This window comes from Lipotes vexillifer, unplaced genomic scaffold (assembly GCF_000442215.2).
Source record: "Lipotes vexillifer unplaced genomic scaffold, Lipotes_vexillifer_v1.1 scaffold3, whole genome shotgun sequence".
NCBI lineage: Eukaryota > Metazoa > Chordata > Mammalia > Artiodactyla > Lipotidae > Lipotes > Lipotes vexillifer.
In genome coordinates this window covers 7,005,009-7,018,062 of record NW_006783631.1, presented here as the reverse complement: position 1 = coordinate 7,018,062, position 13,054 = coordinate 7,005,009, and the positions used below count along the sequence as shown (strand labels likewise).

Below are 13,054 nucleotides of genomic sequence, written 5' to 3'. Positions count from 1 at the left end.
AACTGTACTCCAATATAAGATAAAAAGATAAAAAAATGCATTACTGTTTTTGTTTTTCTTCTTCTACTTTAGGTAGCTAGTTGCAGCTTAGAACAGCTGCTGATGGCATTCAGGGTTAACCCTGGAGATGAATTTTCTTTAGATCTTGATAGGAAACCCACAGAATAATATTAGGATATGAGTTGACCTGAGGAAAGAGATATGAGTCCTGCTTTTAAATAAACCTCTTATTACCAGAATCCCCTACCGTCTCTAACCTTTCATTTCAACCATGAAATATCATGCAGTGAGAGGACCATTTACCTACTACTAAAATAGCTAAAGTGTTATCCCTCTATGATGGCTACCTTAGAGGCTGATTGTCAGACAACTTGATATGCTCCCAATCAATACCTGGCTATTCATTGTCCAATGGGGGAGGCACTATGTCAAGCTTGGGAGAGGAGGAAAGCAGACATCTTCTTGCCAAGCTGAAAAGTGAGCTGAAAGGCATTGTTAGGATGTCGGAGAGGCTACATGGTAAAAAGGGATTTGCAAAGGCTGAGAAATGGTGAAGAGACTCCGGAAAAGTGTCCATGTGAATGTGATCAGATATAGATACTGAGGAGATCAAGGATAGTCCCACTCATGAGGAGACATGTGGAAAATGAGGAGTAAGTACTTGGGTCCTTACCGAGTCCGCGCAAGGTGAGAGTCACTGTCAGTTGCCTGGTTACTGACATCAGATGTGCTTTCAAAAGGTACATACTTGTTGAATGATTATCTCTACAGTTCTGTAGAGATAATCTTATTCCTACTGCATAATTCACCTATAAAACCTTATTCTTCATCTGGAATTCATCATGAGGGTCCATAATAATTTCCATATCAATATGAAAATGTGTCATGGGACTTCCCTGGTGGCACGGTGGTTAAGAATCCACCTGCCAATGCAGGGGACATGGGTTCGAGCCCTGGTCTGGGAAGATCCCACATGCCGTGGAGCAACTAAGCCTGCGTGCCACAGCTACTGAAGCCCGCACGTCTAGAGCCCATGTTCCACAACAAGAGAAGCCACAGGAATGAGAAGCCCGCACACTGCAAGGAAGAGTAGCCCCTGCTCACCGCAACTAGAGAAAGCCTGCACGCAGCAACGAAGACCCAATGCAGCCAAAAATAAATTAATTAATTAACTTTAAAAGTATGCAAATGTTTTAGTAAAAAACATGTAAAATAGTTTTATAACATATAGTAAACAATTCTGGCTTAGAAGGTGAAACAAGATATCTCAAAAAATAGTGATCAGAGTATAAACTGTAGCAAAACTTTAGGAAAGCTAGTTGAAATATAAATCAAGATCCTTAAAATGATTCATAATCTTTGACTCAAATACGCCATTCCTATGCCCAGTTCAAGAAAACAATGGAACATGTGGGGTTAAAATTTATTTAAGCACAAAGATGCCCCCTGTGGTATTGGTTAGAATAATAAATATTTGGAAACAACACAGGGTTCCTCATCCCCCACCCAAGAAAAAGATTTAAATGGTTGAATAAAAACAAGAAGCCATTAAATAGACTATTTATTATGCAGTCATTAAAGTCATATTTATAGATACTGCAATAACGTGTGAAAAGCTTTGGTAATAAAGGGAAGTGAGCTCAGATTTCCCCTCGGGGAAAGTGCTTTATGGGAATACCACTTGGGCTTCAGGAATGAATGAAAAGAGCTATTTGCCCTTTCTTGAGTCAGGCAAACATCTGCATTGTCCCAAATCACAGCATATATATTCTACCATCACACCTTGGCTCTCAGCAACCTCTGTTTTCAATAGGCTTCCCTTGTCTTTTTATCCATTTTAATTTGAGCTGTCTTTCAAGTGCTGACTCAACCTACTTCCTTCAAGGATGATTTCATGATTATTCTAGAACACAAAAACGGTCTCACCTCTCAGTCTTCTAGAACTGCATTTTCTATCTGGTATCACAGATCCTACTGGGTCTCAAGCAGTATGAAAGACGTCATGAATGTCCCATCACTAAGTTCATATACAGAGGTTTGCAAAATGTCTTCGTTATTTGAGAAAGGAAATAAGATATGGGGCTTATCTTGCATCATAGCCAGATTCCTTCTATTGAAATCCCAGCTCCTTCATTGGCTACATATGTTACCTTGAGGAAGATACGTAACCTTCTGGGCTTCAGTGTGCTCATCTATAAAATGGGGAGAATAATAATACCCACCTCACTTTATCATTATGTTGTAGACTAATCTATGATTAAGCTCCCATAACAAAACCTCTTCCTTTTAATCTTAACTTGGATTCATAATATACCATGGCCAAGATACACCTTGAGTACTCAGTAGTTTGGCTTCAATTACACAGCCTTCTAAACTTGCACATTTTAGAAAACCAATAACCAGCTCTGGTGATCGGAAGGCTCTGATCACTGAGTGGGTTGCCAGGACTTAATCTGGACTGAAAACATTATTTTACCTTCAGTTTTCTCTCTGGCAAATAGGATACAACTTAGGGGAGAAAGTTGCTGACCAAAGCAACTTACAGACATAATGTTTAATGTCAGTTCATGGGATAAGTGATGGTCTCATATTTCCTTCTTCTGTGGGGAAGCTGCCACAGATTGGAGAGGAAGTGCCCACATAATCATCATATCTTGTTAAGCAGGAGGCTTTGAACCAAGTGTGTTTGAAAAGTAACATAAATTGTGTACCCAAGTTCTTTATATGTCATCAGGTAAGGAGGAAAGAAAATTGAAATGCAATGATGACATAGCTACTTTATTATTTGTTTTGTGTGTGTGTGTGTGGTACGCGGGCCTCTCACTGTTGTGTCCTCTCCCGTTGCAGAGCACAGGCTCCGAACGCGCAGGCTCAGCGGCCATGGCTCACGGGCCCAGCCGCTCTGCGACATGTGGGATCCTCCCAGACCAGGGCACGAACTCGTGTCCCCCGCATCGGCAGGCAGACTCTCAACCACTGCGCCGCCAGGGAAGCCCTGACATATCTACTTTTAACAGCAACCTACCATGTTTAAGGACTTTGGGAATTCCCATTGTACCATTCCTTAGAGTTCCGTCATACCCTCCTCCTCAGCCAGACCGCTCTCTTATCCACAAAGCGAGATAGAAAGAAGCGAATCATATCTGTCCTTAGCCCTATCGGTTCACATTTACTAGGATGCACCAAGAATGAAAAAAACCAAACTAATCCTAAAGAGCACGAAAAGGCAAAAGACCAGTAGTCAAGAAATTACGAGTTTTAAGTATCATTATAAACCGTCTTACAAATCTAAAGGTCTTGCATCGACTCTTCTGATTGTGCATGACTGTTTCAAGGAATTACAGCCCAGCACACCAAGGGCATTGCCATTTCCACACTAGCAGGTTTGTGAACTTGCTTGTTTTGCTTTGACCTGAGGGGATCCTCTGTTCTGTTTTCTGTATTTTAGCAGCTCTCATTTCTGATGCCCTACGTTCGGGACACAGATTTTCTGAAGGCAGGAAAACATGACTTGATTTACTCAATTTACACATGTGACGTAAAACAGTGCCCCTCACCCAATTGGGGGGGGGGGGAGAGGGATTAGTTAAAGGGAGATAAATTCTTGAATTGCATAGGCATCCAAACCTCACAGCCACCCAAGCACCACTGATCTGTCCTGGCTACGTGCCCAGAAGGGAAGGAGGGGTTTAATAGTGTTGCAGCCCATGGTATAAACCCTGAGTAATGTCACAGAAAGGGGGATAAAAAGAGAATGAGATTTTTAAGGCTTGGTATGTTAAGTTTCCTGCTCATCAACTTTGACAGTGTTCCTTTAAAAATCAGCACCTCACATCCATCGACTTTTAAGTTCACGCTTTTTTTTATAGAGTTGGAAATCTTCTATTTTTAGCATGATGGATGGATAAATTTAAAGGAGGAGAGCATCCGTAGAGATGAACTTCTCAAAATATTATTAAATTAGGAGAAAGTGAACAGAATAAGCTTTACAAATCATAGGAATGTTCTCATATGATTTGGCCAGTATTTGGATAGTTTTGACTTAAATCTTCAAGTTTCTCTCATCTCACTATTAAACTGATGGCCACTCTGGTTGCCTCTGAGCTTCTTACAAGAGCATTGTCCATACAATCTGGACAGTCCTGTATGTGTCCTACAATGTATCTGTCCAAGTATATGTTGTTCTTGGCTGTTTAGGGATAATAGTTCTGGAACCGGACTCAACATTTATAGACTGGGGGGCTTCCCTGGTGGTGCAGTGGTTAAGAATCTGCCTGCCAATGCAGGGGACACAGGTTTGGGCCCTGGTCCGGGAAGATTCCGCATGCCGCAGAGCAACTAAGCCTGTGTGCCACAACTACTGAGCCTGCATGCCACAACTACTGAAGCCCGTGTGCCTGGAGCCTGTGCTCCACAACAGGAGAAGCCACCGCAGTGAGAAGCCCGTGCACTGCAATGAAAAGTAGCCCCAGCTTGCTGCAACTAGAGAAAGCCCGCATGCAGCAATGAAGACCCAACACAGTCAAAAATTAATTAATTTTTTAAAAAATTATAGATTGGTATTAATTGAGAATCTTAAATAAAAACTTGTAATTTTAGCCCTAAAATGGTCCACACGATTTTGTTAGTTTTCCTTTACAGGATCTGTGAGAAAACAAGTTCCAGCGTGTTAAAATTTTGTCCTTGTTCAAGTATAAGAGTTTGCTAAAAATTAAATCTAATCTCTCTCAGTCTGTTGTTCACTGTTCCAAATCTCTAAATAGAAAATTTTAAGTAAGTTATATCATTATAAAGCCAGGCAGTGTTTTTCACTTCTACAGGCAACTAACAGTAATAATGTCATCTCATGATGGCAAATGGGCTATTTCTTCTCTGATTTGCTTAGCCTTCTCTGTGGTCACCATTGGTGAATGTTACATTACAAGGCATAGAAGAGGCCACAGAATGGCTGAGATGTCTGCAGGGATGAGAGCATCAGCGCTGTTCATCCTGGATCAGAGTCTGATTCTAGCCCAGCTGGCATCTACCATTCCCTTTCTGCATTCTGAGTGCCATGCCAGGAACAGCAGGGAAAACAGGTGAGATCTGGCCCTGAGTGATAGTCTCCTTGAAGTCCTCAGAATATGTCCAGCCTTGGCTTGGCTCTTACATTATTCTAGAAGGCCCTTCTCCCACTCCTCTACCTTCTAAGTCAATTTCGAAGTTCACATTTTCTGTGAAATCTCCTACAACTATAGCCAGCACCTTCCAATTACATCTTTGTCAGTTAAACTTACAGTTCATTTCACACAGTTTGACATACAATTCTCCAAACGGCAAACCTTCTCTATTTTGTCATGTGTTTTTTTTGTTTGGTGACCCTGACAGGACTATCGAATTATGGAAATTGTGGCGCTGCTGTTCTTCCTTTACTTTTTCCTCCTCTCCCCTTATTCTCTGTGTGCTCCAGGTTCCTCACTTCCTGCTTCCTTTCTTACCACTTACTGTCAGAACTCTCCCACCATGTGAAACTACTTGCAGTTTCAGTTTCCTTTTTTCTTTTCCTTGTCTGCCACTTTCCTATCACGAGATCAGCTCAAACCTTCTATCTGAAGCCTCCCCAACATGGACACACAGACATTGTCAGTACTTATCACCAATATGCTGGCTCTATTGTCTCAGATACCATGGTAAGATGACACTTCCTACCCCCTTGAAGTTAGGTGCTTATGGGACTTTATTTGGCCAATGATTCCATGAGTGGAAGTAACATTTGCCACTTCCAGGTAGAAGTGTCCAAGTAGAAACTTCCAGGTAGAAGCTTTTAAAAACATGCACACGTTTCCCTGTGCATCCCTCTCCCTGACAGGGCAACATTCCAGATGATGGAGTCTCTGTCAGCTTCCCAGAATAAGAACACCTTGGGAAGGGGGTGCCCTGCAGACCTGTGATATGCAGGTAACACAGGCATGATTCAACTGCTCATTACTTACACCACCAAGATGCACGTTGTTTATTGCACAGCCTAACTTAGCCCAGCTAGAAAATGCAGTTGACTTCAGAGCTCTTCTTTGTGTGCCTACAGCACCTTGTCTTTCCTCTACCTCAACACTTATCCTATTTTCTGTCTGTCTTCCTGGTAGATCTTGAGCTTCATGATGATATGGCTTTGTATTTGTGCATCCTCCATGCTCACCACAGTGTTTGGCAGAGTATGCTCTCAAGAAACACACGTTGGGAACTTCCCTGGTGGTGCAGTGGTTAAGAATCCACCTGCCAATGCAGGGGACATGGGTTCGATCCCTGGTCCAGGAAGATCCCACATGCTGTGGAGCAACTAAGGCTATGTGCCACAACTACTGAGCCTGCACTCTAGAGCTGGTGAGGCGCAACTACTGAGCCCAAGAGCCACAACTTTGAGCCCGTGTTTTGCAACTACTGAAGCTTGCACACCTAGAGCCCGTGCTCTGCAACAAGAGAAGCCACTGCAGTGAGAAGCCCCTGCACCACAACAAAGAGAAGCCCACACTCGCAGCAACCGGAGGAAGCCCATGCACAGTAGTGAAGACTGAATGCAGCCAAAAATTAAAAAAAAAAAAAAAAAAAAGGATCACACACTGAAGGAATGACTAAAACGTGCCCACCCCATGTTGAATATATCCTGACATTATCCCTGATAATGGGTAGGCATGAGTCTACTCACAGTTATGGCAGGTGGCGCCCACGTAACCTGTGTCACTGCAGTTACAGTAGAAGGTCACCCAGGACTGGAAGCAGCTTCCTCCATGTTCACAGTAGTTTGGCAAACACCTTAGAGATGGAGCAAAATCAAACAAAAAAACCAAATCAGTTGAAATAAGGGGAAAAACAAAAACGTCTTATATCCAACTACATGAATTAATGGTAGAAATCGGTCTGCTCTACTCCCATTCCTGAGTGAGACTTGAATACGTGAACATAAGACAATGGTTTCACCACAAGAGGTGGGTCCACCTGGTACTACTGGGCAAAGAAAGGCTCAGGGCTGATTTAGGCAATTAAATAAAGCATTTCAACACTGGGGCACATGTTCATTGACTTAAAGTTAATTTGAAGTGGTCAGAATTTGTAAGGTTTTTCACTTACTGTAGAACAAAATAGACAAAGATGTAATTTTGCATTTTTAAAAGGTTTTGCATTTTTAAAAGATTTTGCATTTTTAAAAGATTTTGCATTTTTAAAGGAAAGGGGAAAGGGGCAAATAATTGAGGTCATAATCCTCCTGCTTCTCTTTTGGGTGATGGCCAGGAATCTATTTTAAACTCCCCATGAATTTGAAAAGATGGTATCTGTTCAATTAACATACTAGGAAATTCTATAATTATTAACAGAGCCAATAACACCCTTAAAATGAGGCCTTTACTACTTATAATGAAAACAGTATGACTATCCTGAAAAAGCTTTTCACCATACACTTTAAAAACTCTCTGAAACATTCATATAAGTTAACCCAGAAATCACCCTTAGATGGCTTTATCTTTAGGATGTATTTCAAAACATAAAACTATGTGTGCTAATTATCCTTATTCACAATGATGCCATGATGAATCCATGTAAGTTTCCAACATGAGAAGATTTCTTAGGAAAGTTGTAGTACATAATATTAATGGGCTATCATAAAGCTACTACAAATGATGTTAACAAAAAGGATTAAAACAGACTGGGGGCTTCCCTGGTGGCGCAGTGGTTGAGAGTCCGCCTGCTGATGCAGGGGACACGGGTTCGTGCCCCGGTCCAGGAAGATCCCACGTGCCACGGAGCGGCTGGGCCCATGAGCCATGGCCGCTGAGCCTGCGAGTCCGGAGCCTGTGCTCCACAACGGGAGAGGCCACAACAGTGAGAGGCCTGCATACCGCAAAAAAAAAAAACAGACTGGGAGTGGATTAAGTGAAAATTCAAGATATGAAGTACGGCCACAATGAAGTAAAACAAACATTTTATACTGCAAAAATAACAAGGACAAATGTTAAGTGTCACTTGGGCTAAGGGGAGTGAAGGCAACATTCATTTCTTCTCGACATAGATCACAGACTTCAGGGTTACATATATCTCAGCACAAATCCCAGCTCAGCAATTTATTACATGGTGTCTTTGGGTAATTCTCTTCATCTCTTACATACATGATTTAAAACCTCTACACTGCGGGTACTCTTCTAAAAAATAACCAGGCAAGTGCTCAATATGTATGACAAATAAAATTAAGAGTAAACGCAATGCTAAACACTGAAATTTTTGAAAACAATCTTTACGGGAAGAGTAAAATCTCATGAATTTCAACAGGGACAGGGTATAAACAGCGAAATCACAGAAGTGGTATAATACAACAAAAGGGTTCATTGTGCAGCCTCCGAAAATGTGAGGCAAGGAAAAGTAAGATGATTTACCCTAAGTGTCCTACATAGGTAGGAAACCCTCCAGCAATGATTGTTTCAAAGCCCAGAAACTAATATTCCTGAATACGTCCAGACATATTATTAGAAATTTTCTGCTCAGCACAGCAAACTGTTGTTTGTGCTGACAGGGCTTCTGTTTGGGAAAAACCTTTTGATAACTCCATGGTGTCCAGCTAAGGCTTCAAAACACAGAAAAAAGCCGGGGGGGAAAGGGACTCAGTAATTTTGCTCTGGAACATGATCACAAAATCCAACCAATCAATAAATAAACCAAAAAATGATCCCTTCCATACTCCAAATTCTACCCTTCCTCTGGATTCCCCCACCCAGCTTGGTGGAAAAGAAACAGGCTTGTTACTCAGATAAACCACAGGTTTCTGCCCGCCACCCCCCGACACAGGTAACCTTGTGCTGTGGGGAAGTTAGATAAACTTGAAGCATAAGTGTCCTCACGAACAAAATCCAAGCAAGAACCTCTGCCTCTGGGTGTGCCCTGATAGAGAGCCTGTGAAGGTCCACCCTCCTCCACACCTTTTCTTCTTTTGCATCCAGAACTCCTTGTTTCTGAATACTGCTTCTCCTGCAGTGTACTTTTCTCAAGATCTTTCCCCTCTGAACCTCTCAAATTCTTACATGACATGTCTATGGCTGCTCAATCCCACCCCATCCCACTCTCCTCCCCCAATCGCGCACACACACACACACACACACACACACACACACACACGAGTCAGATTCCGTGACTGACAAACAATGGTATTACTGTTCCCCTCCCTCCACCAACAAAAAGTTAATTGCTTTAAAGATGGAAAGATGAGCAAAGCCAGGTCAGTAGGTAGTTATCCTATAGTTCTTTTGGTTTTGGCACCAAGAAAGTTCAGATCAGCCCCTTTTTTGATGACTGAAGCTATAAAATAAAAACTCAGAAGTTGTCATTGGCCATGTTTTCAGCCATGAGAAGAAAGCTTATCTGCAGTGAAGAAGAGAGAGAGAAAAAAATGCTGAGGTCCAGAATGCAGCAGAAAAGACAGATGGAGAGAATCCTGACAATATTTGTATGGCGGATCTCTGCTGTTTCCAAGATTAGGTTGCATCCCTGAACTTTCTGAGGGCTGGTTGTTTTAATCTAGCTTACATTCTGTGAGACAACCCAAGATCTTTCTGGGAAAACCCCCTATTTATTCAGGCTAGCTTGTGTTGGGATTCTCTTCTTTCCAACTAACAATCTTAACTTTTTGTAAATCAGCATCCTATAAATACAAACAGCAATAGAAACACATTTTTCCTTACAATGTTACACTTTTTAAAGCATTTTTAAAACTCAATATTGCCAAGCTAAGTGGGGCGTGTAGGGGGAAGGATCTTGTGGAATAGTATAAGAACTAGCTGGGTACTTTGAACATATTTAAAAAGCCTCACACAGACCTTCTATTACAGTGTTACTAAACTCAATTTACCAACGAATATGTAGGCTAGAAATTCATTTGTTTATGGTCACTCAAAAAAAATGATGGGTTTCTGAGAGGCAAAGAGTACCTGAGGAAAGAAAAACATCTAATATTCCTAGAACGAGAAAAAATTGAATGAATACTTACAGGGCTGCCTTTGAGCTTGTTTCATTTTGGTTCAATGCACACTGTGATTAGAAAAACTCATTTGTAAAGTAGACACTCAAAATAAAAGATGTATAACCCCAACTGGCTTATTTTAAAAGGGCAGTTTTAGGAGTATAATTTCCGTGTTCTTTAATCAGTTCATTTTAACTGGTGTTTTGTTTCTTTTTCTCTCTACTTGGTATACACTGAGCACTTGAGACATGAACGCAGAAAGAGGTCAGTGTGGAACTACGGAAGTGAATAGAACTCATTAAGTGTGAGGACAGTGACAATCTTAGGTGTAAGGCACTGAATTCAATTTGCTACGAGATAATCATGCTGAACAACTATCTTCTAAAATCCTAATGATATTTCATATATAGCTGAATCAGATGTGCCTTCTTGTGGTGTACGACGTTTAATAAACAGAGCTTTCAGCAGAAACACAACTGTTGATGTCATACTCTTCAGAAGCCCAAAGAAGCATCATGATGTGTGCCAGCAAGGACTCGGAGAGCAGGGCACACGCATCGGAAGCTGTTTGCATCTTTCTAAAAGTAGGATGTGCATAATTTCAAGGGAGATGAATGAAAGAGTTGAAGAAAAGGCAGAAAATAATTAGGATTGGAAGGAGAAAAGAAAAAAATATAACAGGGACAAAAGTGTTATACGAGTTTTATATGAGAAAGTATAATTTTCCCCGAAATCAAAACTTCTTCCAAAAGAGAAGGCTCATTGCTAGTTGGAGCTGTGGACCACCCACGTAAGAGATGAAGTGGGTGGAAGAGTTGTCCGGAGAGGCCCATGGACCTCATTAATGGTGCCGTCCAGCCTTCCATGGCATATGGTTCTGGCTCACAGTTATTTGGTAGTGTGCTTTCTTGTTCGCAGGGAGATATGAAGGAAAAGAAAATGTTTCTCCTTAAAGATGCACAGCAAGGGAGACAGTTAGATAAGCTGCTTCATAGAAGAGAGTATTTTACAGAATACTGAGAGACTGACATACTCCAAAGACTAGAGTCCAGTTTCAAGCATTTTGGCAAGCATATTTTCTGCCAAATACACTTCACCCCCAAGAGTACCTGAGGAAAGAAAAACATCTAATATTCCTAGAACGAGAAAAAATTGAATGAATACTTACAGGGCTGCCTTTGAGCTTGTTTCATTTTGGTTCAATGCACACTGTGATTAGAAAAACTCATTTGTAAAGTAGACACTCAAAATAAAAGATGTATAACCCCAACTGGCTTATTTTAAAAGGGCAGTTTTAGGAGTATAATTTCCGTGTTCTTTAATCAGTTCATTTTAACTGGTGTTTTGTTTCTTTTTCTCTCTACTTGGTATACACTGAGCACTTGAGACATGAACGCAGAAAGAGGTCAGTGTGGAACTACGGAAGTGAATAGAACTCATTAAGTGTGAGGACAGTGACAATCTTAGGTGTAAGGCACTGAATTCAATTTGCTACGAGATAATCATGCTGAACAACTATCTTCTAAAATCCTAATGATATTTCATATATAGCTGAATCAGATGTGCCTTCTTGTGGTGTACGACGTTTAATAAACAGAGCTTTCAGCAGAAACACAACTGTTGATGTCATACTCTTCAGAAGCCCAAAGAAGCATCATGATGTGTGCCAGCAAGGACTCGGAGAGCAGGGCACACGCATCGGAAGCTGTTTGCATCTTTCTAAAAGTAGGATGTGCATAATTTCAAGGGAGATGAATGAAAGAGTTGAAGAAAAGGCAGAAAATAATTAGGATTGGAAGGAGAAAAGAAAAAAATATAACAGGGACAAAAGTGTTATACGAGTTTTATATGAGAAAGTATAATTTTCCCCGAAATCAAAACTTCTTCCAAAAGAGAAGGCTCATTGCTAGTTGGAGCTGTGGACCACCCACGTAAGAGATGAAGTGGGTGGAAGAGTTGTCCGGAGAGGCCCATGGACCTCATTAATGGTGCCGTCCAGCCTTCCATGGCATATGGTTCTGGCTCACAGTTATTTGGTAGTGTGCTTTCTTGTTCGCAGGGAGATATGAAGGAAAAGAAAATGTTTCTCCTTAAAGATGCACAGCAAGGGAGACAGTTAGATAAGCTGCTTCATAGAAGAGAGTATTTTACAGAATACTGAGAGACTGACATACTCCAAAGACTAGAGTCCAGTTTCAAGCATTTTGGCAAGCATATTTTCTGCCAAATACACTTCACCCCCCTGGGCATTAGGAAGAACAAAGGAACCCCTGCAGTTTTCCTTAAGAAAGATCAGAGTGCTTCTTTCCCTAACTTAGCTTTCACTGAGGCCAAGCACAAGTTTCCAGCTGGAGCAGACCAACCCTGGGAAAAGCATTAAGAAAGCAGGGGGAATCAACATAGTTTTGGAAAATATAGTCAGTATGTTTATAATTTAGAAAGTTTCAAAGAATCAATATGAATTTTTGGCTTCTCTTAAACGAAGATTAGACTACTGAGAACAGTCATTACAAATCTCCTGATTTTCCATGTCAGTGACTTCCAAATTTATATGTCAAGTTCAGTCTTCTCTCCTGAATTCCAGACCCATAAATCCAGCTGCCTGCTTCAAAGTTCCACTTGGGTGTCAGATGTTTCAAACTGCATGTCCAAACCTGACTTTCTGATCTCATACTTTGCCTCCTGCCCCCCAAGTTCTCTACTCACATCCTTCACTATCAGAGGAGGGCAACTCCATACTTACCACTCTCCAGACCCCAACACTTGCAAGTCCCCCCCCTTCCCTCACAGCCTTCATCTGAGGGACGAGTACATGTCTCTGGCTCTGCTTTTAGAATCTGTCCTGCATGTGACCACTTCTCATCACCTCCTGCTACCACTCTGGTTTGAGTCACCAGCATCTCTTGCCTGAACAACTGTGATCATCAGCCAACTGGTCTACCAGCTTCCATCTCCGATCCCTTCAGTATGTCCCCAACACAAAAGCAAGAGAGATCCTATTAACATCTAAGGCAAATTGAAACCCTTCAAGGGCTTTCTGTTTTAATCCAGATAAAAGCAACATCTTTAAACGAC

General features: G+C 41.4%; 1 protein-coding gene across 1 annotated transcript in view; it reads right to left on the bottom strand.

The window, feature by feature from the left end:
- The window catches only part of CNTNAP5 (contactin associated protein family member 5), an 884,418-nt gene that overhangs the window by 327,335 nt on the left and 544,029 nt on the right, over positions 1-13,054 (bottom strand). Inside the window, exon 11 of the mRNA XM_007456361.1 lies at positions 6,683-6,789. Within this exon, the coding sequence (XP_007456423.1) occupies positions 6,683-6,789 (107 nt within the window). The remainder of the gene's footprint in view (positions 1-6,682; positions 6,790-13,054) is intronic.